Source organism: Lynx canadensis, chromosome B2, assembly GCF_007474595.2.
Source record: "Lynx canadensis isolate LIC74 chromosome B2, mLynCan4.pri.v2, whole genome shotgun sequence".
Lineage (NCBI taxonomy): Eukaryota > Metazoa > Chordata > Mammalia > Carnivora > Felidae > Lynx > Lynx canadensis.
Window position 1 is genome coordinate 134,978,113 of NC_044307.1, and position 26,624 is coordinate 135,004,736.

Consider the following 26,624-nt stretch of genomic DNA (forward strand, 5'->3'; position numbering starts at 1 on the left):
AACTGCAGTCTAAACCCCAGCCTGGTGATTATGGAAAGTCCAGCTTGCAAACGCTATTGACATCCTGTTATATTTCAGCCTCCCTGGATCATAACCTCATGAGGAAGAACATATCTGATTTATCTGAATATCTGAGCTTCCACAGTTGTTGTCAGAAAGCGCTAATTTGGGGGTACTCACTGATAAAACCATAAGTACAATGACCTATTAGAATGAGTATCCTTTTACCCTGATGCCTTTTATATTAGCATTTGGGTAGAAAGATCAGCTGTGTTTGAAGATTCTCCTGGTCTCACATTTTAGCAGAATCATTGTGTTAATCGTTGTTAAATAGCATATTAAGCCCTCAGAGGATCTAATCAATCAATGTTTGTTGAAGCCCTATATTTATATACATGGCATGTTCTAGGCAATATGAGGACACACAATAGAAGATACTGACTGGTTCTAAAGAAACAAGGTGTTGCTCATTAAAAAAAAAACATTCTGGAAGAATTATATCAAAATGGTACATGATGGGTTGCTAAGTGAGTGATAGATACAATGTTTTACTCCAATGACAATTAGCCTTTAAGCTCCAAATTTATGAAATGCTGCTCTATATAAATGTAAATATAAATATAAAATATTTCATAAAAATAAGTAAGCCTATAATTACAGAGGCAAAATTCATATTACATACAGTAGGCACATTTGGGGTATACGTATATTTATATTATACTATATTCTTTAGCTTGTGGCCTTCTGTTATGGGTACATGCTGAATGAAGGACTCTTGGTTAACATTTGTCAGTTGTTACTCAATGCTGAGCATTCAAAATGGAAATATTTTTATTGGGGATATAAATATTTAATCAGATGCTTTTCAAAATGGCTTCTTAGTCTCTAAGAATCATTTAAACTGGGCAATTAGAAAAACAAAAGAGGGGCACCTAGGTGACTCAGTCAGTTAAGCATCCAACTCTTGATTTCGGCTCAGGTCCTGACCTCATGGTTCATGAGATCAAGCCCCATGGTGGCCTCTGCACTGACAGTGCGGAGCCTGCTTGGGGTTCTCTCTCTCTCCCTCCCTCTCACTGCCCCTCCCCTGCTTGTGCACATGCTCTCTCTCTCTCTCAAAATAAATAAACTTTAAAAAAAAAGAAAAAGAAAGAAAAGGCATCTGTATTGGGAAACTATCTCTGTTTGCAGATGACATGATCTTGTATATAGAAATTCCTAAAGAATCCACCCATAAAAGCTATTAGAGCTAATAAATGCATGCAACAAGATTGCATAACACAAGATTGATGTACAAAAATAAACTGTTTTTCTATCAGTGAACAGTCAATCCAAAAATGAAATTAAGAGAATAATTCCATTCATAATAGCATCAAAAAGAATAAAAGGAGTATTAGGCTTGTACATTGGAAGCTACAAAAACATCAGTGAAACAAATGAAATGAGAACTAAATAAGCGGAAAGATATCCCATGTTCATGGACTGGAAAACAATTATTAAGGTGGTAGTAGTCCCCAGAATGATCTACAGTTTCAACACAATCCCTATCAAAATTTCAACTGCCTTTTTTTGCAGAAATTGACAAACTGGTCCTAAAATTCATATGAGATGCAAGGGACCCAGAATAGCCTAAACTATCTTGAAAAAAAAAAAAACAAAGTTAGAGGGACTCCCCCTTTTCAATTTCAAACCTTACAACAAAGCAATAGTAATCGAGACTCTGCGGTATGGGCATAAGAATAAACACATAGATCAATGGGGTAGAATTGAGAGCTCAGAAATAAACTCACACATTTATGGTTAGTGGATTTTCAACAGGATGCCAAACAATTAAATGGAGAAAGAATCCTCTTCAATAAATGATGCTGGGACAAATGGATATTCACATGCAAAAGAATGAAGTTAGATCACTAGCTCACATCACACACAAAATAAACTCAACATGAATTAAAGACCTAAATGTTTTAGGCCACTAAAAATATAAAATTCTTAGGAGAAAACATTCTTGGGTTAGGCAATGATTTCTTAGATATGACACCCAAAGCACAAGTCACTAAAGAAAAATTAGATACATTGAACTTCATCAAAATTAAAAACTTTTGTACTTCAAAGACACGGTCAAGAAAATGAAAAGGAAACCCATAGAATGGGAGAAAATATTTGCAGATCATATATTTGCAAATCCAGAATATACATAGAACATTTGAAACTCAATAATGAAAAGACAAATAGCCCAGTTTTAAAATGGGCAAATGATTTAAACAGATATTTCTCCAAAAAAAATATACAAATTTCCAATAAGCACATGAAATATGGTCAACATCATTAATCATCAGGGAAATGCAAATCAAAACAATGAGATACTACTTCACATCCATTAGGATGGCTATAAAAAAAAACAGGCAAAAACAAGTGTTGGCAAGGATGTGGAGAAATTGGAACTCTCATGCATTGCTGGTGGAAATATAAAATGGTGCAGCTGCATTGAAAACAGTTTGGAAGTTCTTCAAAAAATTAAACAGAATTGCCATATGATCCAGCAATTCCACTCCTAGGATATACGCAAGGTGAATCGAAAACATATGTTGACACAACAGCTTATACACACATGTTCATTGCAGCATTTATTCATGGTAACCAAAAGGTGGAAACAATCCAAATGTCCATCAACTGATGAATGTATAAACCTGATATGGTATATCCATACAATGTAATATTATTCAGCCATATAAAGTACAGATTCATACTACAGTATAGATGAATCTTGAGCACATTATGCTAACTTAAGCCAGACACAAAAGGTCACATATTTTATGATTCTATTTATAAGAGATGTCCAGAATACTATAGGCACAATCATGGAGTCAGAAAGTAGATAAATGGTTTCACGGGACCAAGGTAGTGAGGGAAATGAAAAGTGACTGTTAATGGGTAGGGAGTTTCTTTCAGGGATGATGAAAATGTTCTGGAATTAGATAGTGGTGATGGTTGCTCAACTGTGTGGTACATTAAAACCACTAAATGGTCCACTGTGGAAGGGTGAGTTTTTATTGATATCTCGATTTTTCTATTGCTATCTCAATATTTTTCCTTGAGCACTCTACAAATGAAGTTCTAATAAAGCATAATATAACTTGCAAAAGATACTGTCATCACAGCACATATTTATATATTTTTTTCCTAAGAAGAAACAAAAGAAGCTTCATAATCAGGCTTAGGATTGGCGTAAAAGCTTACCAGTTGTAAGTGTCGGTGCAGAAGGTAATGAGTCCGCCATTTGTCCCGAGTCCTATGAGGACAACCATGAGTCCAGTGCTCCTGTTCTCTCTTTGACTTGACATGGACCCTTCTCGCTTAGATTGATCAGACATTTGTTGTCCTGAAACTGAGGGAAGAATCCCAAGTATTTTCACCCGAGGTCTCATATTTGCTCTCTCGTTCTTTCCCAGGTGCTACCTTTCCCGAGCCAGGTCGTGTACAACAGGGTAGGCAAGTGTGGGAGTCGTACTGTGGTCTTGCTTCTGAGAATCTTGTCAGAGAAGCACGGATTCAATTTGGTCACGTCAGACATTCACAACAAAACCAGGCTTACTAAAAATGAACAAGTAAGTTGTCGCTGCCCATGGTTAAACTGTGCTTTGTGTCAATTCATTTGTGTAATGAGTGGGTGCCTTACAAGACATCCTTCAAACACCTAACAAATGAATAACAGAGTTGCAATGTCATACTGTATTTTTGGCCGAGTGTGGAAGGAAATGTAAGGTAAAGTCTGAAGGCAGTCTTTAGACAGAAGTTTCCCTGAAGGGATACTTTTATTAAGATGGGTGAAGGACAGTATACACTCATCATTGTCTATTTAGCTAAAATTAGCCATGCGTAATTCTCAAATGGTTACACCACTGAGCTATAAATAATGCCGACATCCTGACAACAGAAGTAGGAAAACTATTTTCATTATTTCTTCTTTTCCATTGTTTCACACTTAGGGTTATACTACAGAGCAAGCTCTCTTTGGGCCAGGAATCTGATTGGTTGATGGGGGCAGGAACTTCTTGCTATGGGTGAGCTCAGGGGGTCTTGAGTTCCCAAAGCAGCATTTGGCATATTCAGTGGAAGCCAAAGAATTACCCCATTTCCCAGGAAGAGTTCTGTCTGGTTTGTTTATTTGTTTGTTGAGAGAGAGAGGGCGTGAGCTAGGGGCAGGGAGAGAGAATCCCACAGGTGGCAGAGAGGAAGAAAGAGGGAGAGAAGGAAGCGGGATTCACCCGAAGCAGGGTTTGTGTTCACCCGAAGTGGGGCTCCAACTCATCTGATGTGGGGCTCCAACTCACGAACCTTGAGATCATGACCTGAGCCAAACTAAAGTCAGATGCTTAACTGACTGAGCTGCCCAGGCGCCCCAAGAATTCTGTCATAACGTAGCCCAATGATGTGAGTGGTCATGCTGGCAGTAGATTAGGGGTGCTGTAGTCTGCCAGGAAGCTATGAAGACAGATTTTACTCCGTAAGTTTATAGAAAAGCAGGGTCCACAGTCTCCACTGAGGTGCTTTGCTCACGTACAGAAGTTAGGCGCAGTGCTGGCACAATCATTTTACAGGGTCAGATGTGTTTGCCTGGTCTCACGAAGTTGCTTCTGTCCCCTTAGATAGTTAGGATGTATGAGTAGCCACCAGCATAGGTCAGGCTTCCTCAGACAACAGAACCAGAAGGATGGAGCTATCTAGATAGATAGATAGATAGATAGATAGATAGATAGATAGATAGTTTATTATGAGGAATTGGCTAATCCAATAACAGAGCCCAAGAAGTCCCACAATCTGCCATCTGCAAGCTGGAAACCCAGGGAAGCCATTGGTCTAATTCAGTCTTACTCCAAATGTGAAGGCTTGAGAACCAGGAGAGTCATTGATGTACTCCCAGTACAAGGGCAGGAGAAGATAAGACGTGACATCCAAGCTTAACCAGTGAGGCAGGAAAAACAGGGAGAACTCCTTCTTCCTCTACATATTTTGCTGTTCAGGACTTCAAGGGATTGGATGGCACTCACCCACGCTGGGGAGGGTGATCTACTGTATCGCTTGGCGATCTATTTCACTAAGTCCACGGATTCAGATGCTAATCTCACCTGGAAACGGCCTCGCAGGCACACCTAGAAATATTATTTAATATGGGTACCCCTTGCCATATGGGTACCCCTCAAGTGGACGCACGAATATTACCCATCACGCCACCCAGTGAGTATGGGAATATTTGGGGAATAAACATGGCACACGGTTTACTACCAGATTGAAACCATAATTATGAACACTTTTACCCATGGCTACTTTTTTTCTGGCATAATCCTCACCTTTGAGGCATTCAAAACCTCACAAACAGAAGGGATCTCATTATTCATTTATGATAGCCTGTCATTCTTTTTTATCTCGGGGGCTAGTACGACTCTTTTAAGACAGCAACATAGCCAGTAGTCCTTGCTGTAAAGCTAGTATGTTCAGTGTCTTCCAGTGTAGAGATCAAAAAGCCCATGCCTTTGAAAACTTCCATGAAAGGCTCTCTTGAGTATCGAGTTTGAATAGTCATTCCCAATTAGCAAAAAATATTTTGAAATCGGCCCTTATAGGTTGTGCGGTAGGCTTGCAATAGAAAAATTACACTTGGTGACATTTAAAGATATCACATTTTATGAATAACCTTAGTAGGGGTAGGTTCTCTTTAATTTCCTTGCCTGATCAAAAAGCTGTTATTATCAGGCTAGTTATGCCCTTTTCACTGCCTGAAAGAGAGTGACTATAAATAAATAGCCTATGTTATTGCAGTTTTATTACAATTATTAAATTTGTCTTTCCTTGGAGTCCTAGGTCTTTGGGTCTGCGTATGGATTACTTTAAAATATTCCTATGCGTGGAAAGGGGAAACCGCTCAGTTCTCAGATGCCTCATCAAACTCTGTAGCTTAACTTTAGTTCCCACTGCTAAAAGGGTACAAATAACCCAGAAAGAACAGGACAAAGGGAACTGAAGTGTCAGACACTGGGATGTTCAGGAAGGCCCTAGAAGAGAAAGGATAATAGATATAAATATACTGGGGCTTTGCACAGATAAACCTACTTTGTTTCCTACGAGAAGCAAACATGAGAAAGTGAAATACAGTTGTAACTGTCATGGGAAGCATTTTAGACATAAAGACAACAGTAATTTACTAATGCTATGTACGTTGTTACATCTAGAAAGGGTTAAAGGCAAAGTCATCCTCTTCCTCTAAAAGAGAGGTTAGCTCTCATCTGTTTGGAATGATTGGCTTGTCTGGAAGCCAGGGAACAGACTAGACAATCTTTTAAGGTTCTTTCCAGCCCTGTGATTCTGTGATATATTTATACAACTTCTAGCAGAATCTGTGTATGGTGTAGTTGAAACATTTCTGATTCCTGTGGTCAGTGTGACCTAGAATATATTTCATTACTTAGTTATTCCAGATTCCTGTTAAGTTATAAGGCACGTCCTAAAAACTTAAGGGACTGATAAGGTTGAAAAAAAAACAAACGATTTCGATGTGAAAGCAAATGTAAGAGTGACAGCTGTCTCTCTGCCACTAGCTGACTGGCTGTGACATGCAGAGGGAACCGAGAAGTGACAAGAACCCGAGTGTGAGGAAGTCCAAGAGTGTTTGAAGGAACTGTTTTCCTCCTTATATGCACCCCTTTGGCTAAAGTTGCAAAGTGCACAAAACAAGAGGAGGAAAAGAAACATTATTTTAACCTAATATATTGAAGCAACAATTTGTGGTCAGAATAGCTCCTCTGCTTGGTAATTTATTAAAGGAAAAAGGAAGAAGTGATTTAGTAGGTGAGTGAAAATTTTACCGTCAGTGGTTCCCAACCTTCAGCAGGCGAGCTCCGAAAATGTGTTCCCATGGAAACATTGTTCTCCATAGTTCATAACAATTCCACTTCAGGTGCGGTAGGAGTTAAACAGACTCTTGTGGGCTGGCCAGGCCTCTCTCCACCATGTAGAACAGTTCTTTTATGAGAAAATGTGTTCCAAGTTCCCAACTACTGACTTACAAATGAACTTTGGAATCGTGTCCACTATAAGACTGGAATTATCTATACCAGTCCATTCATACACAAAGGCACTTGTCTGGGCCAGAGTCAAATCTGTGTATACATTTCTCCCCAGAAGATAGCTGTCATTATACACACACACACACACACACACACACACACACACACACACGTAGTACTAAGTTTAACAAAGTCTATTTAATGGAATAAGATGTTGAAGGGATTATTAAAAAGGAAAGGGAGCATGAAGACACCAACTGTTACAATGCCAATTAAAAGCCCGTTATATCTGCCCTTATGGAAATAGAAATACCATTGAAGTTTATATTTTTAAAACCACCTCAACAGAAGAGCATAGGCAGATGCTACTGGCCAGATGCTGGGCCTTTTCGGGGCATATGACACAAGCTCATGGTGACATCATTGCATTTATACTCTGAAACCAGATTCTGGGTTCTTGGGCTGGTGTAGATAAACTCTTGGAACATGCAGATTTTGAAAGGGAACTATTTTGCGGAAGACAGGAGAGTGATCGCCGACAGACTCACAACCATCTTCGTTAATGGTCTGACACTCTCTCAGAACATCAGTCTGAGTACAGCAAAGGGACACCCCAGGAACAGGATATAAGGATTCAGAATTATTTCATTCTTTTTTTTTTTTTAATTTTTTTTCAACGTTTATTTATTTTTGGGACAGAGAGAGACGGAGCATGAACGGGGGAGGGGCAGAGAGAGAGGGAGACACAGAATCGGAAACAGGCTCCAGGCTCCGAGCCATCAGCCCAGAGCCTGATGCCGGGCTCGAACTCACGGACCGCGAGATCGTGACCTGGTTGAAGTCGGACGCTCAACCGACTGCGCCACCCAGGCGCCCCCAGAATTATTTCATTCTTGTTGAAGAGGGGCAAAAATTGTTGGCGTGGGAGCCTAAGGAATGGACAAAGAAAATAATTTCACAGTTTTATTTATGTTGGAGCTACTGAGAATTGCAAATTGGAAACAGCACTTACTATATGCTAATTATTTTCCTTCATTATTTCATTTAATTCTTTTGGACCAAAAATGATATGACTGAGTGAGTATAATTCTTTATTTTATGGATGGGAAAATTAAGACAACCAGATTAAGTCACTTTCCAAATGTAACATAATAGAATGTCTGTGCTGTTTGGACTTGAACCTACGTCTTCCTGAATCCAAAGCCATTCTCCTAACACAGTGGTTTTCCACTCTGGCCGCACAGCAGAATCTCCAGCAGAGCCTTTTGAAACATATAGTTGCAATGGCCCTTCTCCTGGAGATTGTGGGGTAGAGTCCAGAAAACTTTTTTTTTTTTTAATGAAATAAATGTCACACAGGGTTAAGACTCCTGTCAAAACTATCATGTAGCATTGTCCCCTAAGACACTGAAAAAAAATTTTTTTGAAGAAAATATCATGGTTAAATAAATTTAGGAAATGCTGCTCCCAGGTCCCCCTCTAGGAGATTTATAACAATTGTTCACATTTTAAAGACTGAGAATTCCTCCAGTTAAAGGCAAAATTGACACTCTATTTATCTGGCTTTCCCCTAGAGTTTCCTAGCCTTAATTGACCAGGGGAGCCTTCATGAATGCTTGTGGCTGTCACATGCATCCCACAGAACTCCAACTCACAGCTTGGAAAATGCTGGACTAACCTATTCACTTCTGTCAATCGTGCCAGGAAGGGCTACTATTTCACTATAAACTTCACATCTGCTTTGACGCTATTCAACAGCTATTCAAATGATCAAAACCTTGAAAAGTATTCAAAGGATTGAAGAGACAGAGACCTTGTGCCCATGTGCACTAGATTGCTTTAGTCTCTTGGTCAAAAACAGAATTTCTTCACCATGTTTTAAACCTCCCTTTGCCTTTCTCTCACCAGTGCAAGTTCAAATCCTGACTGTGTCTGTGTAGAAGTGTAACTCCAAAATGGAAAACCCACCTAAAGAAACCATGGTGGCTTTGGAAATGGTCTAGAGGCCATGAGGGCTCCTCCTGGGTTTCCCTAGGGCAGGGGCATCTGGTCTCTCTGGGTTTTTTGTGTGTGTGTTTGTTTAATGTTTATTGTTGAAAGAGAGAGAGAAAGCAGGGGAGGGGCCGAGAGGACCCAAAGCAGGCTCTGTGCTGACTTCTGACATTGGGGTTGGAACTCACAAACCCATGAGATCAGGCAGGACCTGAGCCCAAGTCGGACGCTTAACCAACCGAGCCACCCAGGTGCCCCTGGCCTCTCTGTTTTAACAAAGGTTCGCTCACTCCTGTATGGAGTCGGTCTCGCTATTGTTTCTTCATTCGTTTTGGTGAATACTCATTAAGGACTTACTAATAACACTGCACGTTAAGCACCAGATGTTTGTGTACGTTATTTCTAATCCTTTAATTAACATTCTCAGGAAAGTATTATTGCCCCATTTTATAGGAAGGAGCAAGTGGTCGAGAAGAATGGGGGAGAATAAGACTCGAAAGTGAACCAGGGTCAGATCCTGGAGAACTTTGAATCCTAGGCTAAGGAGTTGGAAGTTTATTCAGGGGGCAATGGGGAGCCATTAAATAAACAGTTCTTAACCATGACAGGCATCGAAATCTTCTGGGGAGCTTTTTCACGACACATGTTTCCTGGCCCGACTACAAACAGGTATTTGTATCTTTGAGGGGAAAAAAATTCCCAAAGAAGTCTTCATGCACAATTCTAGTGAAAAATCATTGCATGAAAGGCTCTAATTATTAGAAACTTGTCTTTTTATTAAAGTGAGCACTCCACTAAGCAAGGAAAGTTCCTTTTTCACCTGAGGGTCTCTCAAACCTCCGAAGACATCATGTTTCCTCTGAAGTATTATCGAGTGGTGCCTCCCCAGAAGCCTGCACATTTATCCCTTGCTTGAAACCTGCTGGAAAAGTCTCCGTAGAACGACCCTCAAAGTTTCCTGACTTTATAGTAGCTGTGACAGTGTCCACAGGCATCGGAGCTTCTCCAACCGGACCTCGGAATCAAACCAACGAGATTAGCAGAGAATCAATCTGTCTCCAGGCCACAGGAAGGATGAACTCTGCAAACAAGGCCTTATCTTGGATTCCTACAGACAAAAGCCGAGTCCGCTAAATGGAAACTCAGTAGAAAGAAAAGGTAAAAAGGAGGTAGAAGCAACAAGGCCTGAAAAATTCAAATGTTTTCTCCTCCCCTTCCATTTGCAGTGGCGAGATTGACTCTGCTCTTCAGACCCAGCCTCTTTGCCTTGTTCATGTCATTGCCCCCCCTGGTGGACCTATTCTTCATTGCAGGCATTTGTTGCCATGAGCTGAAGATGGGTAGACCATCCTGGCTGGAGCTAGACAGGCTTCTTCCCCACGCAGGAGGAAGAGGGGAAGATAACGGGAGCCTGTAGCCATCCCCCCACGCTTTGAGGTTAAAGGGCCACGGATTTCTCCCCTGAGCTGCTCCCTATTTAGCTTTGATGTGTGAAAAACATGTCTTTTCTTTCATGAAGATGTTTTCCAAATTATAGGGCATCTAGATACTCACAAGTGACACAAGGATTCAGACCTGACTCGGGTCAACACTCTTGTCAATTACTGCTGACAAGTATTTTCTAAAGAAGTCGGGAGCAGAGTCTTTCACTCATTAGCTCTGCTTGTAGAACCACAGGTAAAGGTTTTCTGCTGTACCATCCCAGCCAGTTAGATTGAAAACAAAGTTTAAAATTACTTCCTCGCAGATCGTCTGCATTATAAATTCTGTTTGATTCTTGCCTTTTTTTTTTTTTTAACCTCAGTTCTTTTTCATTCTCAGATGCGCTGTGATTCAACTTCTTCCTTTAGGTACATTCCATTCCATAGCTTTTTTTCCCCCCAGTATTTTAAATTCATTCCTGTTCTTCTGAAAATGTACTGTTTTCCCACCAGGAACGTTAAAAAACATATCTTCTCTGATATTTTAATGCTTTCGTATTTAATTATTTTTAATGCTTTTCCACCTGTTGTAACTTTCTTTCAGTTTTTCAACACATCACAGGACGGATAGAAAAAGGACATCCCCATAAACCCTCTTTAGTCCCTGGAGTTATTTTGCTAAGCGACCTCTTCCTCCCTTTGTAAAAAAAAATTTTTTTTGATGTTTTTTATTTATTTTTGAGGCAGAGAGCAAGTGCGAGCTGGGGAGGGGCAGAGAGAGAGGGAGACAGGAACCGAAGTGGGCTCCATGCTGACAGCAGGGAGCCCGATAACGGGGCTCGAACGCACTAGCGATGAGATCATGACCTGAGCCGAAGTCAGACATTTAGCTGACTGAGCCACCCAGGCACCCCCTTCCTCCCTTTTAAGAGGTCATGTATAGATCAGAAAGCACACTGGGAATGGCAGGAGATTGCAGCTTAGTGATAAAGAGCAGGATTTTTTGTGTCAGACCGACTTGTGTTTGAATCCTGATGCCACCTTTTTCTAGCAGTGAGATCTTAAACAATTTTCACAGACCTTCTGTGCCTGAGTGTCTTAACCTGTCAAGTGTAGATAATACTACTTAACTTGCAGAGTTGTTTGAGGATGAATGGCAGCACGTGAAGAAAGAGCTTCTGGACACTGCAGAGCCCAGAAACCACCCAGGAAATGATAGTTTAGCGTTGCTGTGTCTTAGATGGTGTAACACCAGGGTGATGAGTGTATAGGTCTGTCCCAGAAAGGCTAGCTTCCATTGCCTGAGAGATAATTCTGTCTTCAGTGAGCTATACGTTTCTTGACTCCAAAGAAGTTCTTCTGGAAGGGGTATCTTCATGCCATAAACAGTGATGGGGTATGTGTTCTGTGCTAGGCTTTCTGGGGGAGCAGTTAGAGCCCAGCCTCGACCCTCAAGGAGCTTACAGTCTGGCTCAAAGACAGCACACAAACTCAACTATGATGTAACGTAAAAAAAATGTATGTCCTGGAAAATCCTCAAAGCTCTGTGGGAGATCAAAGAGGCAACAGCATTTCTAGCCAAAGGTGTTCAAACCCAAACCCGTTTGCCCTGACTTCTGCAGCCAGACGTGTTCCTGCCGTGCGTTCCCATCCCCACGAATGGGCACCAGCCTGTGTCCGAATCTGGCCAGGGCTCTGGGAAGCTCTCTTGACCACTCCCTCTCCTTCCCTTCTGCTGCCACCTGGCCACAGGCCTGAGGAAGATCCTTCTTAATGTCCCTAAACCTCCCCATCTGTCTTCACTTTCAGTGACTTCCTTCTGTGGTCCTCAACCCTCAGTACCTTTGAATCTACTGGAGGACTTGTTAAAACACAGATTGATGGGGTCCCTGAGTGCCTCAGTCAGTGAAGTGTTCAACTCTTGGTTTCGGCTCAGGTCATGATCTCACGGTTTGTGGCTTCGAGCCTGGTGTCAGGCTCTGTGCTTCCCGTGTAGAACCTGCTTGGGATTCTCTCTGCCCCTCCCATGCTTGTGCGTGTGCTTTCTCTCTCTTTCTCAAAATAAAGAAACGAACAAGAAGTACCCCACACAGACTGATGGGCCCCACCCCCTAGAGTTTCTTCTGATTTGGTTGGTTGGGGTGGGGCCTGAGAATTTGCATCTCTAACAAGTTGCGACCCCAGTTGCTGCCGATGTTGCTGGTCTGGGGGCCACACCAGGAAGCACTATTTTAGTTCATGCCAGCGTCATTTCCTCTTGGGGATTATTGCCCCGTCTTCCTAGCTAAACTGTCTCTAACCCTTCCTTTCTTTACATTCTCCGCCCGGATCTCAGATCTGGAAAGAAAGCCCTTTCTGACTGTGGATTGCCCATAGCGTAAAGATCAGAATCCCTCACTTGGCCTGCAGGGCCCTCAATTACCCGCTTCTGCCTTCCTCTCTAGTTGTTTCTACTGCCCCGCAGATCCCACAGCCGATGCCTAGCACACAGAACTCCTGGCAGTTTTAATATCCAGGTCATTTCGGGTTTTGTCCTTTGCGTCTACTGTTTCCTCTGTCTGCAGTGCCACGGGTCCCTTTCTTCACTTGCTGACTCCTGTGAGTCCTTGCCAACCACTCAGGAGTGCCTCCTTGAGGAAACACTAACTCTCCGCCTACAGGCAGGGATAGGCCACTCACCTCTGTGCATTCTACCCCATGGTGGTTATCACATAATGGTACCTCCCTACCAGTCCAGCTTGCCGGCAAGACTCTGAGCTTCCTGAGAGCAAGAACCCGATCTTTTATCTCTATAGCAACAACCCCAAGCAGTACATTGCCTGACACAGAGTTGGAAATCAATGGATGCTGAATAAAAGGAGATCCGGGAAGGCTACTTTGAAAGAGGTAGGCATTTTAGCAGGATGTAAAAGGTGGTTAGGGTTTGGACCTGCAGAGAAAAGAGGAAGAACATTCCAGAAGAGGAAGCTTGAGCCTGCGCTTGGATACGGTCAAGCTTGGACACAGTATAAGGAAGGAACAAGGAGAGGTCTTGTTTGGCTGGCCACAGGACACCTTAAATGCCATTTGAGGGTCATAGTAAAGGTAAAATCAATGTAACTCAGCAAGTGACTAAATACGAGTGTCAGGAAAGAGCCAGATCAAATGTGAAATGGTATGGATACCATACCATTAGCCAGGTATGGATAAATGGAGAGTACCATCAGCCAGGACCACACTCTGCAGAGATGGCGTAAGCTGGATAAGGAGTAAAGATGGACGAGGACCGAGAGTGTGGTCTGGGTCATCGTGGATTTGGGGACACCATTAGGACACACTCCACTGTCTTGTCTTTCTGTGTCTTCTCACTCACCTCAATTATGTTTTGATCTCCAGGGTCTCTAAAGCCTAGTAAGTACTCCATAAATGCTGAGTGAATGAATGATAAATGAATGTAGGCAATGGAATCAGAATAAAGGCCAGCAGTGGCCTCGCATGAGCCAAGGAAAAGGACAGGTGGTTTCTGAGACGATTTTAGGTAGTGCCATTATCACTCGTGATGCCACCCGTGCAGATAAGACGCGGGCCAGAGAAAAGGCAGGCCGCTGGCAACCGTGGAGGTCCAGGACGAAACTCCGGGGAAGGGCAGCAGGGGCACGGGAGACCACTGCCTGCCGTTAGACCTAGGGAAAGTCTTAGCATTCGTGAAGACAAAGCAAAGGACACCTTGACCATAATGCCTTACACCCATGCTTGCGGGGCTTCGTACGTGGTTTCGCTGTTGTGTGCAGCAATGGAGCGTGTGAGAGCTGGATATACGCTCCGACTTCGGTGTACCAATGCACTAAACATGAGCATTAGTACTTCTCGCCTACGTTTAAGGGTACGTCTAGAAAGAGTGATGCGCTGTCACCGCGAATCCGTTTCTCCTTGTGAAATAGACAGCTTTAGAACTATTACGACACTGTTCTCCAAATCGAACCACTACAGCTCTTCCATTAAATTGAACACATTGGCATGTGTTTACAGGATATATTATGATACTGAATAGGTGAAAGAAACAGTTGCCTTTCTGACCTGTCTTCCAGTCTTCCTGTACGATACGAGGGGCTCTCTCGTATTACTTTCATGTGTGCAGAGAAATACTTGAATCAAAATAATCTAGAGATGAAAGCATTAAGTGGTCTTCGCGTTAAGCACGTTTAACGTAGAGTTATGTTTCTAAGCAAATGGAAGTCTTTGGTTGTGCTTCCAAATCTGTAAGTCTATTTGTTAGATCCATCAAAAATGAAAATTTAGGTGACCCGGCAGGAAGTTCTGTTGCCAAAAACAGGTGCTGGGACATGCAGGGGGTGCTTGGAGGGAGGGAGTGGTGCACAGAATAAACAACAGATAAAGAAGCAGGGTTCAGTTTCCTTTTATACTCAAGCTTGGGGACAGGCAGATCATTATTTACCCAGGCCTGCCACTGATGAACCGTGTAGGAGGTTAGGAAGTGCCAGTCATTTACCTTTAAAATTCAATTTCATTTCTTCAAACAGTCGTTGTGAGCCTGAATATCTAATTAAAGGCTTGAGACACTGAGATCCTGCTGTAACAATCTAAAATGTAGGTACTAGGGGGAGTTAATTCATTCAACAAATATTTGTTGAGCATTTATTTATGACGTGAGCCCTGTGACGGACATGAGGGAACCAGGCAGATTCAGGTTTTCTGTCCGGCTCGACCCAAACCTGGAGTTCTGGACTCTGATTTTATTGTGGTTATTGCTACTGTGGCTAACACATGAACGACCGCCTTTGTTTCCAGTGTTCTACGTGGACTGTTTCCGAAGAGGTAATGTACATCCAAAGTGGCAATTTTCAATGTGCTTTAAAAAAAATTCCACTGTGTGTCAGTATTGATGGGGCCAATTCGAAAATCTAAGGAAAGTGGAATTCAGGAAGTCAGGGAGTCAGAAGAATGCTTGGAATTTCTAACAGATTTTACTAAACATTTTCCGTATCATGACATGTTCCAGAAGACCGTAAACGTTAGTTTATACAAATATAAACTCCTCTTCGCCTTGCTGATAACTGCAAATAAATACTTTAGATGACCACCCACCAGAAAACCGAGAAGTTTTGGGTGTTTTGTGTGTTCCCTATAAAATACCTGCTTTGTACATTTTTGAAATCAAAAAGGAACATCATAAGGTATTGCCTCGTTTTGTTCTCGCTTTTAAATTCTGCAGACCTGGCTTCAAATCTCAAGAATGTAATTATAGAAATGTAAAATGATGTTTAACCTCTTGCCTTGTCTTGACTCCCAAAGAAGGGGCATAGAGACATTTTTTTACTTGCATTTCAGTACAGCCACACTGAATTCTCAAGTTAAAGTGACTTAACCTGTCACATTGTTTTCATGGTAGCGATCAACTAAATTAAATGCAAGACTATCGATTTCAGCAAGAAGCCTAATGTAAAGTTCACAACTGTTGCACAAAACACAGCTGTTTGGCCCTGGTCCAAGTGGTAATGAGCGAGGATAAAGGAGTAGGGAAGATAACCTTTAGCTTAATATAGTTTGGTAAATTAGATCCTATATATGCTAATTTTGTACTTTTTTTAATAGATGGAACTGATTAAAAATATAAGTACTGCCGAACAGCCCTATTTATTCACTCGACATGTTCATTTCCTCAACTTCTCAAGGTAAGATATTTTCCAGCTTAATGGTTCTTTCATTTCTTTTTAGCACTTAAACTCCTTCTAACGAACAATTATTTTAAAATCCACCTTCGTTTTCAAAGTAGCGTAATTGCCCTTGAAAGGACTTTTTTTTTTTTAATCCATTTATTTTGGCGGTGGAGGGATCCAAATTTGAAATATTTGGACAGAAGCTTCAGTTCTTTCTAGAACACTAATCTTAAATCTTTTGAAAACTTGAAATGATTTGAATGCACAGCCATTTGACGTGACAGTTGTGATTTCTTACGATGTTTATATATTTTTGAGAGAAAGAGAGAGAGCGCAAGGGAGGGGCAGAGAGAGAGAGAGAGAGAGAGGGAGACTGAGGATCTGAAGCAGGCTCTGCACTGACAGGAGACTGTCCGACGCGGGGCTCCAACTCACGAACCGTGAGATCATGACCTGAGCCGAAGTCGGACGCTTCACTGACTGAGCCATCCAGGCACTCCCCATAGTTGTGTTTTAAAGAAAAAACTCGGCTAGGTGCTAAAACAAATAAACTCAGAGGCAAGGGATAGGTGTTTCGACAAATATTGCATTGCACGTTTTTGTACCATGTGAACCCACACGGGACTCTGGGCATAACTTAGTTGAGGAGTAATGTGTATTTTATCGGATCCAAGTGCTAGTACTGGCCTCTCCGTACCTTTTTCATATTGCATTTGATTATTCTAAATCTTGCATGTTTGATGCTGGTGGGGGTATTTTAGAAATCTGGTTTTTTCTTCAGCTGCAGATAATAATGCAGATCTTCAAATTTATGTTGTGAGACTCTTGATCTGTTCAGTTGCTAACTCCCAAGGTCTGGGCATTCTCTTCCGCCTTTAGCCCAGGTCCCCTGTCACTGCGCTTTACTGTAAACTGGTGGCTCTCAGATTCCTCCTCTCCATGGGCTGGCCTGCGTCTGTGCTCACAGTTGGTTTCCGCTGACAGAGCACGGGGTCTGGGGGCAGATCTGCTCCACAGCCCGGGGACCCCTGGGCCTCCCTTATCCTCTCACAGGCACTTCCCTTACTGCTAAAGCTCCCGCGGGGATATAGGACCTCGCAGGTCTGCACCAAGAGGCCTTGCTGGCTGATGCTGGCCTAACGCCCCGCTGAGGGCCAGGCACCCAGGGAGGCTGGCGCTCAGGGAAAGACAGGGCTCTGCCTGAGTGTTGGCTGCTTCCGAGTTCACACCTGAGCTGCCTGGCTCAGCTTCCCTGCCATGGGATGCCTACCTGTCCAGGGGGTGGGAGGTTTTAGCCTTCAAAGGGCTGTTGCACCAGGCCCTGCTGTGCACCAGGCCCTGTGCAAATCAAGTGAGATTCAGCAGAGCAAGTTATGTAGCAAGTTACCTAGCGGCAAAGAGCAGGCGCTGCCTTATATTTAAAAGTAAGCTCTCCCTGCGATTTCCCCGCCTCCCTGCTACCCAGAGTTCCCTTGGATGGTGAATAGGCATATAGGTCACTGCCTATCAGCCTCCGCGACCCAGTAGCCTGAGCGTGTTTCCCACCACATTTGTAGAGTGGCCTGGTACTGGATTGTCCGGGGTATGCGCCCTGCCTCTCACTTCCAGCGGCCGAGAACACATAACGGGACATAACTAGACAACGAGGTCGTGTTAGCTATCAGGCATTGCATTTTACGACTTGCAAAGAGCAGAGCACGCCCACCCCCGCCCCTTGCTTTTCTGGTGAGCTTCCTTCCCTGTCACCCCTGATGTCCTCTAACCTCTGATTAACTCTTCTTCCTCCAGGGGTCAGGTTTTTACAACCAAAACAAATTGCAATGCAACAGATTTTAATAATTGACTCAGGCCAGTGTAAAGTTCTAATGATAAGCCAAAGCCAGTACCTTAATCGGGTCAGCAGAACTAAGCACAGCATGGTAACCATGTCTTATCATGGCCTCTACTATTAAATACATGTCCAACGGGCACCTGGGTGGCTCAGTTGGTTGAGCATCTGACTTTGGCCCAGGTCATGATCTCACAGTTTGTGAGTTTGAGTCCCACAGCAGGCTCTCTGCTGTCAGCGCAGAGCCCGCTAAGATCCTCTGTTCCCCCTCTCTCTTCCCCTCCCCCACTCCTGCTTTCTCTCAGAAATAAACATTTAAAAAACAATAAACACAACATACATACATACATGTCCAAGAGTTTAATCTTGATTAATTTATTCATGAAAGAAAAAATTGATAAACACCTTTGAGAAGACAGCACGTCGCCAGAAACGAGTGTTGGCCTGGCGGCCAGGACCTCTGGCTGTCAGACCTTCCCAATGACCATGACTCTGGGCTAGCAGTTTCACCTCTGGGTGGGGATGGGAGGTCTCTGTTTTCCCATCTATGAAATAGGAACAGTTTCTGCCCACTCCTGGCCTTGTAGGGATGCTCCAAACACAGGAATGAAGGAAAGCCCTTCAACTTTTTTGAGGGGAGGATGTTACATACGTGCAAAGTGGAGTTTATATTTTTACGGGGAAATAATTTTATTTTAAATAAGATAAATCCAGATATATACTGACTTACTTATGCACGCTTAAAAAAAACGTGTACCAAAATAGATCATTCTTTTTTTTTTTTAATTTTTTTTTAACGTTTATTTATTTTTGAGACAGAGAGAGACAGAGCATGAACGGGGGAGGGGCAGAGAGAGAGGGAGACACAGAATCTGAAACAGGCTCCGGGCTCTGAGCCGTCAGCACAGAGCCCGATGCGGGGCTCGAACTCACGGACCACGAGATCCTGACCTGAGCCGAAGTCGGACGCTCAACCAACCAAGCCACCCAGGCGCCCCAGATCATTCTTTTTTTAACATATTTTTTAAGTTTTTTAAAATTAATTTTGAGAGAGAGAGCGCAAGTGGGGAGGGGCAGAGAGAGAGAGAGAGAGAGAGAGAGAGAGAGAGAATCCCAAGCAGTCTCCACACCGGTGCAGGGCTTGAACTCACAAACTGCACGATCATGACCTGAGCTAAAACCAAGAGGCGGACCACCTAATTGACTGAGCCACTCAGGTGCCCCCAAAATAGATCATTCTTAACAAAGTGTAGCAATTTATACTTGAGCAAGACTGAAACACGTACTCCTGTTTTCCTTACGGAGGAGATTGTTCTAAGTAATCTTTCCTGTGATATATGCCAATAATCTTTTTTGCCTCGTACTTTCCTATTAATTCTCATCTGGAATCCCTGCATAACTTGTGATTTTTTTTTCCATCCAGGTTGTGTGTCTATTTGTGTATTAGAAATGATGCGTTCCTATGCCTCCGGCAACCGCTCGGCCCTAGGGCAGCTACAAACTACCTTTGTAGTTTCTCGTCGAAGTGGTTTGTGAGAGCGTTCTGCCGCCTCTGGTTTTAGCATATGTGCTGCCGAAGCGAGCACATCGTTTTGCTGCTGCTGAAAGACACCTGTACAGTGTTGCCAATTGGCACTCAAGAGGCATTGCTGTCGAAGCCTCTTTCCGAGCCGACGTCTGAGTTCCCGAGCAGCCTCGCAGTGTCTCCCGAGATACCTTGAGGAGAGGGCCCGGCTCGTGCTGACTTCTCCACCTTCCATTCCATTTTGTTCAGCCAAACACGTGTTTTGCCGGGCACCCTCTATGTCCTGTTCACTGCTGGAGGACCGGGGCTTCCACAATGAACTAGAAACGCTTTCGCTGCTTTAGGGCAAGTGTCTGTTCTTCTTCCGTCGAGGAAGGATTGGCAGCAAAGTGTGATGGGCTTTAGGAGAGAGAGTGGCAGTCTCTCCCACAGGGGAGGCGGGACCCTCCCTCTCTGAGGGAGGAAGAGTGGGAGGGCCTTCCAGAACAGGAGCCCTTGCCTCTGGGATATGAGGGACAGGTCAGCGTTAGACAAAGGGGAAGGGCACTGGCGGCACAGGGACCAGCATGAGCTAAAACCGGACAAAGAGAGGGACCAAGAGGAATCCGTAGATGGGAGCCCCAGGGGTGAGCACAGCAAAAATGGCTGGCAGTCAAGAGCTCTAAGCAGGAAAAAAGAGAGACTGGCCTGAGCAGCTCTGCTCCTTTTAAAAAGCCCATGCTATCTGTGGAAGCGATCATGTCCTCTCCTGCCACCCCACACGCACAAGGCGGCAGGGAGCGGGGGGGGGGGGGGGGGAAGAGGGGTGCCCAGGTACGAGACCTCCATATGTACGGGCATACAGAGCAAGCCCCCCAGTATACAATTAACAGAAAAACAACTAAGTGGGAACTTGTTAAGAGGGCTTTCCCGTGCTTCTAAAAAATGACTTCCATATTTTGAATTGTAAGGCAAAGAGATAATTGAGCTACTCTTAAGAAACCTACCACGATCGTTGCTGACAGCCATATGGTTGGCTTGTTTCAAGATAATGAGGTCATTAAGAGAAAAATTGATAGTGCAGCTTAATATTCTTTGTTGATATTTCGTTTCTAGTCTTCCTGACATTCTTAACACGCAGCAAGACACTTCCTGGTGAGCAGAACATAAGAATGGAAGTCACCTCTCTCCCCACACCTCGTGCACGCCAATGTTCTGAACTTCTGAAGCGTACGGCATTATCCCAGAATGAATTGCCTTTATTTCTTTTTTTCCCCATTAACTATGGCATCCTTATCTTGAAATATAGATCCTCTCCTGTGAGCTCTTGGTGATTAGATAGCCGAGCTGCTTCATTTATTCATCATCTAGGCATCTTGCTCTGTTCCTTCTGTTCCCTATTTTTAGACCTGAAAGGACCATTTCACGATACCCAGTCTTATTAATTCAACCATAGAAAGCAGTGGTTATCAGACCAAACTGATGTTTCCATCGTTGCTTCGGGGAAGGCTTCCCACCAGAGGAGATAAACACTCCAAACTCAGCAGAAATTTCAGGCCAGTTGGGATCTGTGAGGGTTTCCACTAGACCGCTCCCTCATACGGTTTTTGAACCGCTTAAACATTTGGTCCGGGCGCATGTTTTCCAACTGAACTACCTGGAGAATTGAGTCAAAAATGATCTTGGCCTAAAATATGCCCTTCTTTGTTGTGATGATTTAGGAGGACTTTTACTATTGTGTACTATTTGTGTACTGCCATCTAATGTGTCCATTCCCGGTTGTTGAACTAACCGAGAGAATGATAATTTTTGACAAATGTCAGCCTTTCCGCATGAACGGCATCTCCTCAGGTGCGGCTTAGATCCACACGCTGAAAGACCGTGACAGACAATTCAATTCATCTTCCCCTTGCCCCCACTGTTTGTTTGCAAGTGTTTTGGGGGGTCTGAGGGGGCAGTAACTTTCCAACCTGTGCCCCCCCCCCCACCGCCACTCAACTCCCAACTTGTGTCTTGCAGGGAAGACATGAGGAAGTTACGTGTCAGAGCAAGGTGCTGTCAGAATAGTCCAAGCGAATTACAGGCTGGATCGGTACGCTAAACCATTTCCAACTACCCCGTCTCAGAGCCCTTTTTTCACGGGATTCTTCATTTCTCGTTCATGACTCCCTCGCCCTCCTTCACTTCTTCTGTTTCCTTATTTATCGCAGATGCTGGCTCCCACGCCAACACTCACTCACAAAAGCAAAATATTTAAAAATAAATCAATCACTCAAGAAGCAGGCAGGGTGTGATGTTCGAGGAGCAGCGTTTTGGACACTTTCTCTCTTCCCTTAAAGAAGCCTTAATTACTGGCGTGAACAAAGGCTGCCCTCTGATGGCACTATTTAACAAAACAAATCCAGTCTTAATAATTCCATAATTCCCTCTGGTTTCCACAGCTTATTTCTGAATGTTGACTTTGTTTTCGCTCTCATTGGCAAAACCACCCACTTTCAGGCCGTGCCCTGCAAATCTTTTGTAACGGTGACAGAAAGCTCCACCTTTGAAGAGAGCTTCCAGGAACAGTTGAGATCAGCAGCTGCTGAACGCTGTCTTTCCCTCCTGAAGCTTGATTTCATCCTGTTGAAACACTGCTGGACTAATCTTGGGAAAATGGCGCTCTCTTCTCACTTTCCCCTTCCCCTGAGCGGATGTCCTCTGGACTTTTCCCTGAGCCCGCCTCACTGCCTGCTATGAACAACCTTCCCTCTTGTGGAGTCCCCTTGGCTCCAAGCAGGAGCCCTCACTCCAGTGTCCCAGCCGGCCCTCCCTTCACCCACATTTGTCCCCACTCAGCATCCCCCTCTCTTCCCTCAGGACACGCCACAGAGCCGAGGAGGCTCAGTCTTCCCTGCTTGTGTTTCGTGAAGTGACATCCTCTCCCTGGCGGCGGGGACCAAAGTGCCCCCGTCTCGGGTTTGGGAGGATACTCGGTGGCCCTTTGGCCCCATTCCAACGAAGGACCAGCAAATAAGCATCCCTCCCTCCCTCCTCCTGTGGGCAGCTCCTCAGCCTGCCCCCCAAACAATCACAGCCTTTTCCATGATGGCCTTTCTGTCACTTCAAAGTGCCTCTTCCCCAGGGATCAAAGCCGGGCTTCTAGCCACAGGGTACTTACCATCTTTGAATGTTAGGTAACAGCACAAGGGATAACCCCTACTTTTAGGCCAGAGGTGAGAAGAAGATACACTTTCAGTAGAATGGAAATTGCCAGGGGCCAAGGGGAAGGTCACACAGAGCTCGGGTTTGGGATGAGGAGAAAGTTCTGGGGATGGCTGTATACGTAAAATGTTTCCGTTATGTATATTTTACCATAATTTAAACAAACACAAAAAAAAGAAGACATACTTTCAAAAAAATGTTCCCAGCCCTAGCAAACTCTACCATAATGGGAGGACAACACAATCTTAATTCCCCAGAACAACTGGGGTCATAAGTCTTGCTGTTTACTATGTGCAGTAATATTCTAGGCAGAATATCACCAGCAAGTTGATGAAAGTATGCCTAAAATTCTTTCCCACCTGCTTTGCTTTGCGTAGCTATTGGGGAGGTGGCTAATGCCGCGGGTTGACTGATTAAGGCAGCAGTGGGGGGCAGATACGAAAGAACATCCTCAGAATGAGATATTTAGGAATTCATGGGAAAAAAGTGAGAGCCATGCAGTTATCATTTCTCGAGAATTACATTCTGCCTTGGGTCTTCATCTTCTCATCAAAACACAAAAATGAAAAGAATATGGTAAATTTGCAGAGGGTCGGAAGGAGACCCACAGGGGGTGATTGAAGAGTTGATAAATACGGTGTATGAACAGAAGTCAAAGAGTGGAAATGCCTGCTATTTTAGGATGACTTAAAAGAGAGCTTCACATATGCAGTAGCTGTTGTGGTGACCAAGGGACAAGAGCGTGGGTTGTTAAGTGAAAAACAAAATATGGCCCGCCTCCTCTGCTCTAGGATGTTTGCACAATGCAGAACCTTTCCTCAGTTGTGGTCAGCACAATTTTTTAGAGCTTCATAAAGGCCAAATTAGTAGTACAGATTAAAAAATAAAAGGAAATAAGTCTGAAGACAACTGCCAAAGGAATTTTCAAGAAGAAACACGCACAAAAGAATTTACAGGATTTAAAATTGAAGCCGAAAAGGCTAAAAGTTGTAAAAACAAACAAACCAACGAAAACAAACAAACAAAAACACCGGCCACAAACAAAAAGAGAAGCTAATTCTTTATGTCGAGGGGATCAACAAAAGGAAGTCTGGATACAAGAAGACTGGGAATTTTGGCTGGTATACCAAAGACCTCAGCTGTCAGGTTGGCCAATAGGAGGGACTTCACCGGGAGGCTCTGGAAGTCTTCTCTTCAGGGTTGAAAACGTAAGGCAGAGTGTTGTGTGGCCTGAGATTGGGTGGGCGTGCAAAGCCTTCTGTTTCTGGCACAGATCAGCAGCCCTACTTTCAGGAGACTGGGAGACCTTCTAAGGGTGACCAGGAATTCTGATTAGGACCAAACATTGCAGGAGGAAGAGAAACTGATCTCAAGAGAGGATGGGTTGAGGGGGGAAACTTGTTTCCCTGGGAAGCGTGGGTGGTATTCTGGCCTCTTTGGTGTAACTGACATGCCACCCCAGTTTTACCAGTTTGGGGGGGAGCTCTGTCCTAGACAAAGGACCGGGCTGGCAGCCTGAAACCATTATTACTGTTGACTTCTGGAATGGGGAAGATCTCTATCAGACGTCTCTCTACAGTTAGAAATTTCGAGAGAGTGGCTATTATATTATCTGATACTTAATAAATTCCTAAACCATCTAAAACTTCTGTTTTGGAAAGTTATCCTGGAAATCTTGCATTGGGCTGCGGCGTGCAACTCAGAGCACGTCACCCACGTCCAAGAAGCCTTGTCAGTCTGCAGCCTTCGGGGGGAGATGGCAGCGGCCAGACTGAGGGCCCTCTCACAGTGGGAAGCCGTGCCTTGCTTCACAGGATTGGGCACTTCTGCTAATTCGCGGTAATAGTCATTCTTCACATGAAGACAGACTACAGTTGAGGTTTTTTGAAAGCGTGATGCGATTGCGGAGGGCCTCCCGGCAGTCACATCTGGGACGCATGCTTCGTCTTCCTAACCCGTAGCTTTATTACTTTAGTTGCTGCTTATCGTAGATACGAAACTCAATTTAATTAAAAAGAGGAAGATACCTCCAGGACGATAGGGGTTAGCTGGTCTGGCACAGCTGACTTGTGAGATGAGTTGGTTCCCATGCGCCTCCAGCTGCGTGAACGTCACCTTGTGTCCATACGAGACTCGTATTGGCACGGCTAACCCTGCTTACCTTTCCCGTAGGGAGTGGTCAAGGAGTCCAGAGTATCACCACGCAGCCTGGTGCCTGAAAGTCCACCACTAGACAGTCATTTCTTTTTGTACCTTTGGATTCCTCTTTCTGAAGCTTCTCATTAAAAATGCAAATAGATTGGGGCCCCTGGGTGGCTCGGTCAGTTAAGCGTCTGACTTTGACCCAGGTCATGATCTCAGGGTTCGTGGGTTCGAACCCCATATTGGGCTCTGTGCTGACAGCTCGGAGCCTGGAGCCTGCTTCGGATTCTGTGTCTCCCTCTCTCTACCCCTCCCCTGCTCGCGCTCTGTCTCTGTCTCTGTCTCTCTCAAAAATAAACATTACAAATTTTTTTTAAATAATAAAAAAAATAAAAATGCAAAGGGGGTGCCTGGGTGGCTCAGTCGGTTGAGCATCCGACTTCGGCTCAGGTCATGATCTCACGGCTCATGAGTTCGAGCCCCGCATCGGGCTCTGTGCTGACAGCTCAGGGCCTGGAGCCTGCTTCAGGTCCTGTGTCTCCCTCTCTCTCTGCCCCTCCCCTGCTTGCACTCTGTCTCTCTCTGTCCCTCAAAAATGAATAAATGTTAAAAAAAAATTTTAGATAAAAACGCAAATAGACCTAGGACCTTATGTGAGTTAATACACGACAAAGGATGGGTGACCCGGTATGTCGACTTTCGTCTATAGCAGAGGCCTGTGATATCAGCAGAAACCTGTAAACTTAGAAGCATACACCCAGGCATTCAAGTCTTCACTGGCTGAGCACCTATCGTGTGGCTCACACTGTGCTAAGTGGCATTGTTGCCGGCTCCAGGAGCGTAGGCTGACGGGAGAGGCAGACCTACACGCACAGCACCGGACAGAAGGACGGACACGGGATGGGGCAGAACTGCTGAAGGATGTGACTGTGATTCTGGGCTGGATTTGCAAGGTGACAGAGTCTGCCAGCCGGGGAGTCGTGGGACGGCGTCTCGTCAGTTTGTTTTCTCTGAGCTCCTTCTGACCCCTGATGGAATGTCCAGGCATCCTCAGCAGAAGGCCACGGGGTCACGGGTAAAAGGACCCTGAGGGTCTGCCTGCGGGTCCCCAGAAGGTCCCCAGAGCGAGACCTGTGCCCAGAGCCTGGAGTGTTCTCCCAGGCTCCCCAGGGCCATTGTGTGCAGGCCGGTCAAAGAAAAAGGGGAGAAGCCTTAAGAAAAACTCAGCCAACCTGATCGTTTTGCCTCAGGGAGGCCTTGCCCTCAGGCCAGCGTTCAGAGCATTTACCCAGTACCTTTGTGGAAGGCATTAAAATGAAACACCTAGATACTCGTTTTATTTTGATCTAAAACCACCTGCCTCCATTTGAGGATAATTACATAGATTTTTTTTTTGTGCTCATAATGCCCCCTTACGTTATTACTTTCCTCAACTCTGGAATCTTCTTTCCATGGTTCAGAGCACAGATTCTGGAGCCAGACCTGCCTGGGTTCACATCCTGGCTCAGCCACAAATTACTCACCCCCTCCCTGCCCCAGGTGCCGATGGGGACGGTTATGGTTCCTACTCCATGGAGACGTTGTGAGTCTTCTGTGAGGTGTTCACGAAAGGTTTACAAGAAGGTGATTTAATAAATGTTGAGTGTGTTCAATAAACGTTGGCTAATGTTACCCACCTCCTGCAGAGCACCTGCCCTGAGACTGTTGGAATCAGAACATAGAAGAAGCACCGTCTCACCCAGTGAGGCAATCAGAATTGATCAAACGTTCCATGAGGGCCAGCCACCGGCCAGTGTGTCTGTGCCGGACGCTGGG

The 26,624-nt window shown here is 44.3% G+C and overlaps 1 protein-coding gene across 3 annotated transcripts in view; it reads left to right on the plus strand.

Moving 5' to 3' along the window:
* The window catches only part of UST (uronyl 2-sulfotransferase), a 318,211-nt gene that overhangs the window by 170,960 nt on the left and 120,627 nt on the right, over window positions 1-26,624 (plus strand). For all 3 annotated transcript variants that reach the window (XM_030316555.2, XM_030316556.1, XM_030316559.1), the window contains exons 3-4: window positions 3,450-3,605; window positions 16,067-16,146. In XM_030316555.2, the coding sequence (XP_030172415.1) occupies window positions 3,450-3,605; window positions 16,067-16,146 (236 nt within the window). The remainder of the gene's footprint in view (window positions 1-3,449; window positions 3,606-16,066; window positions 16,147-26,624) is intronic.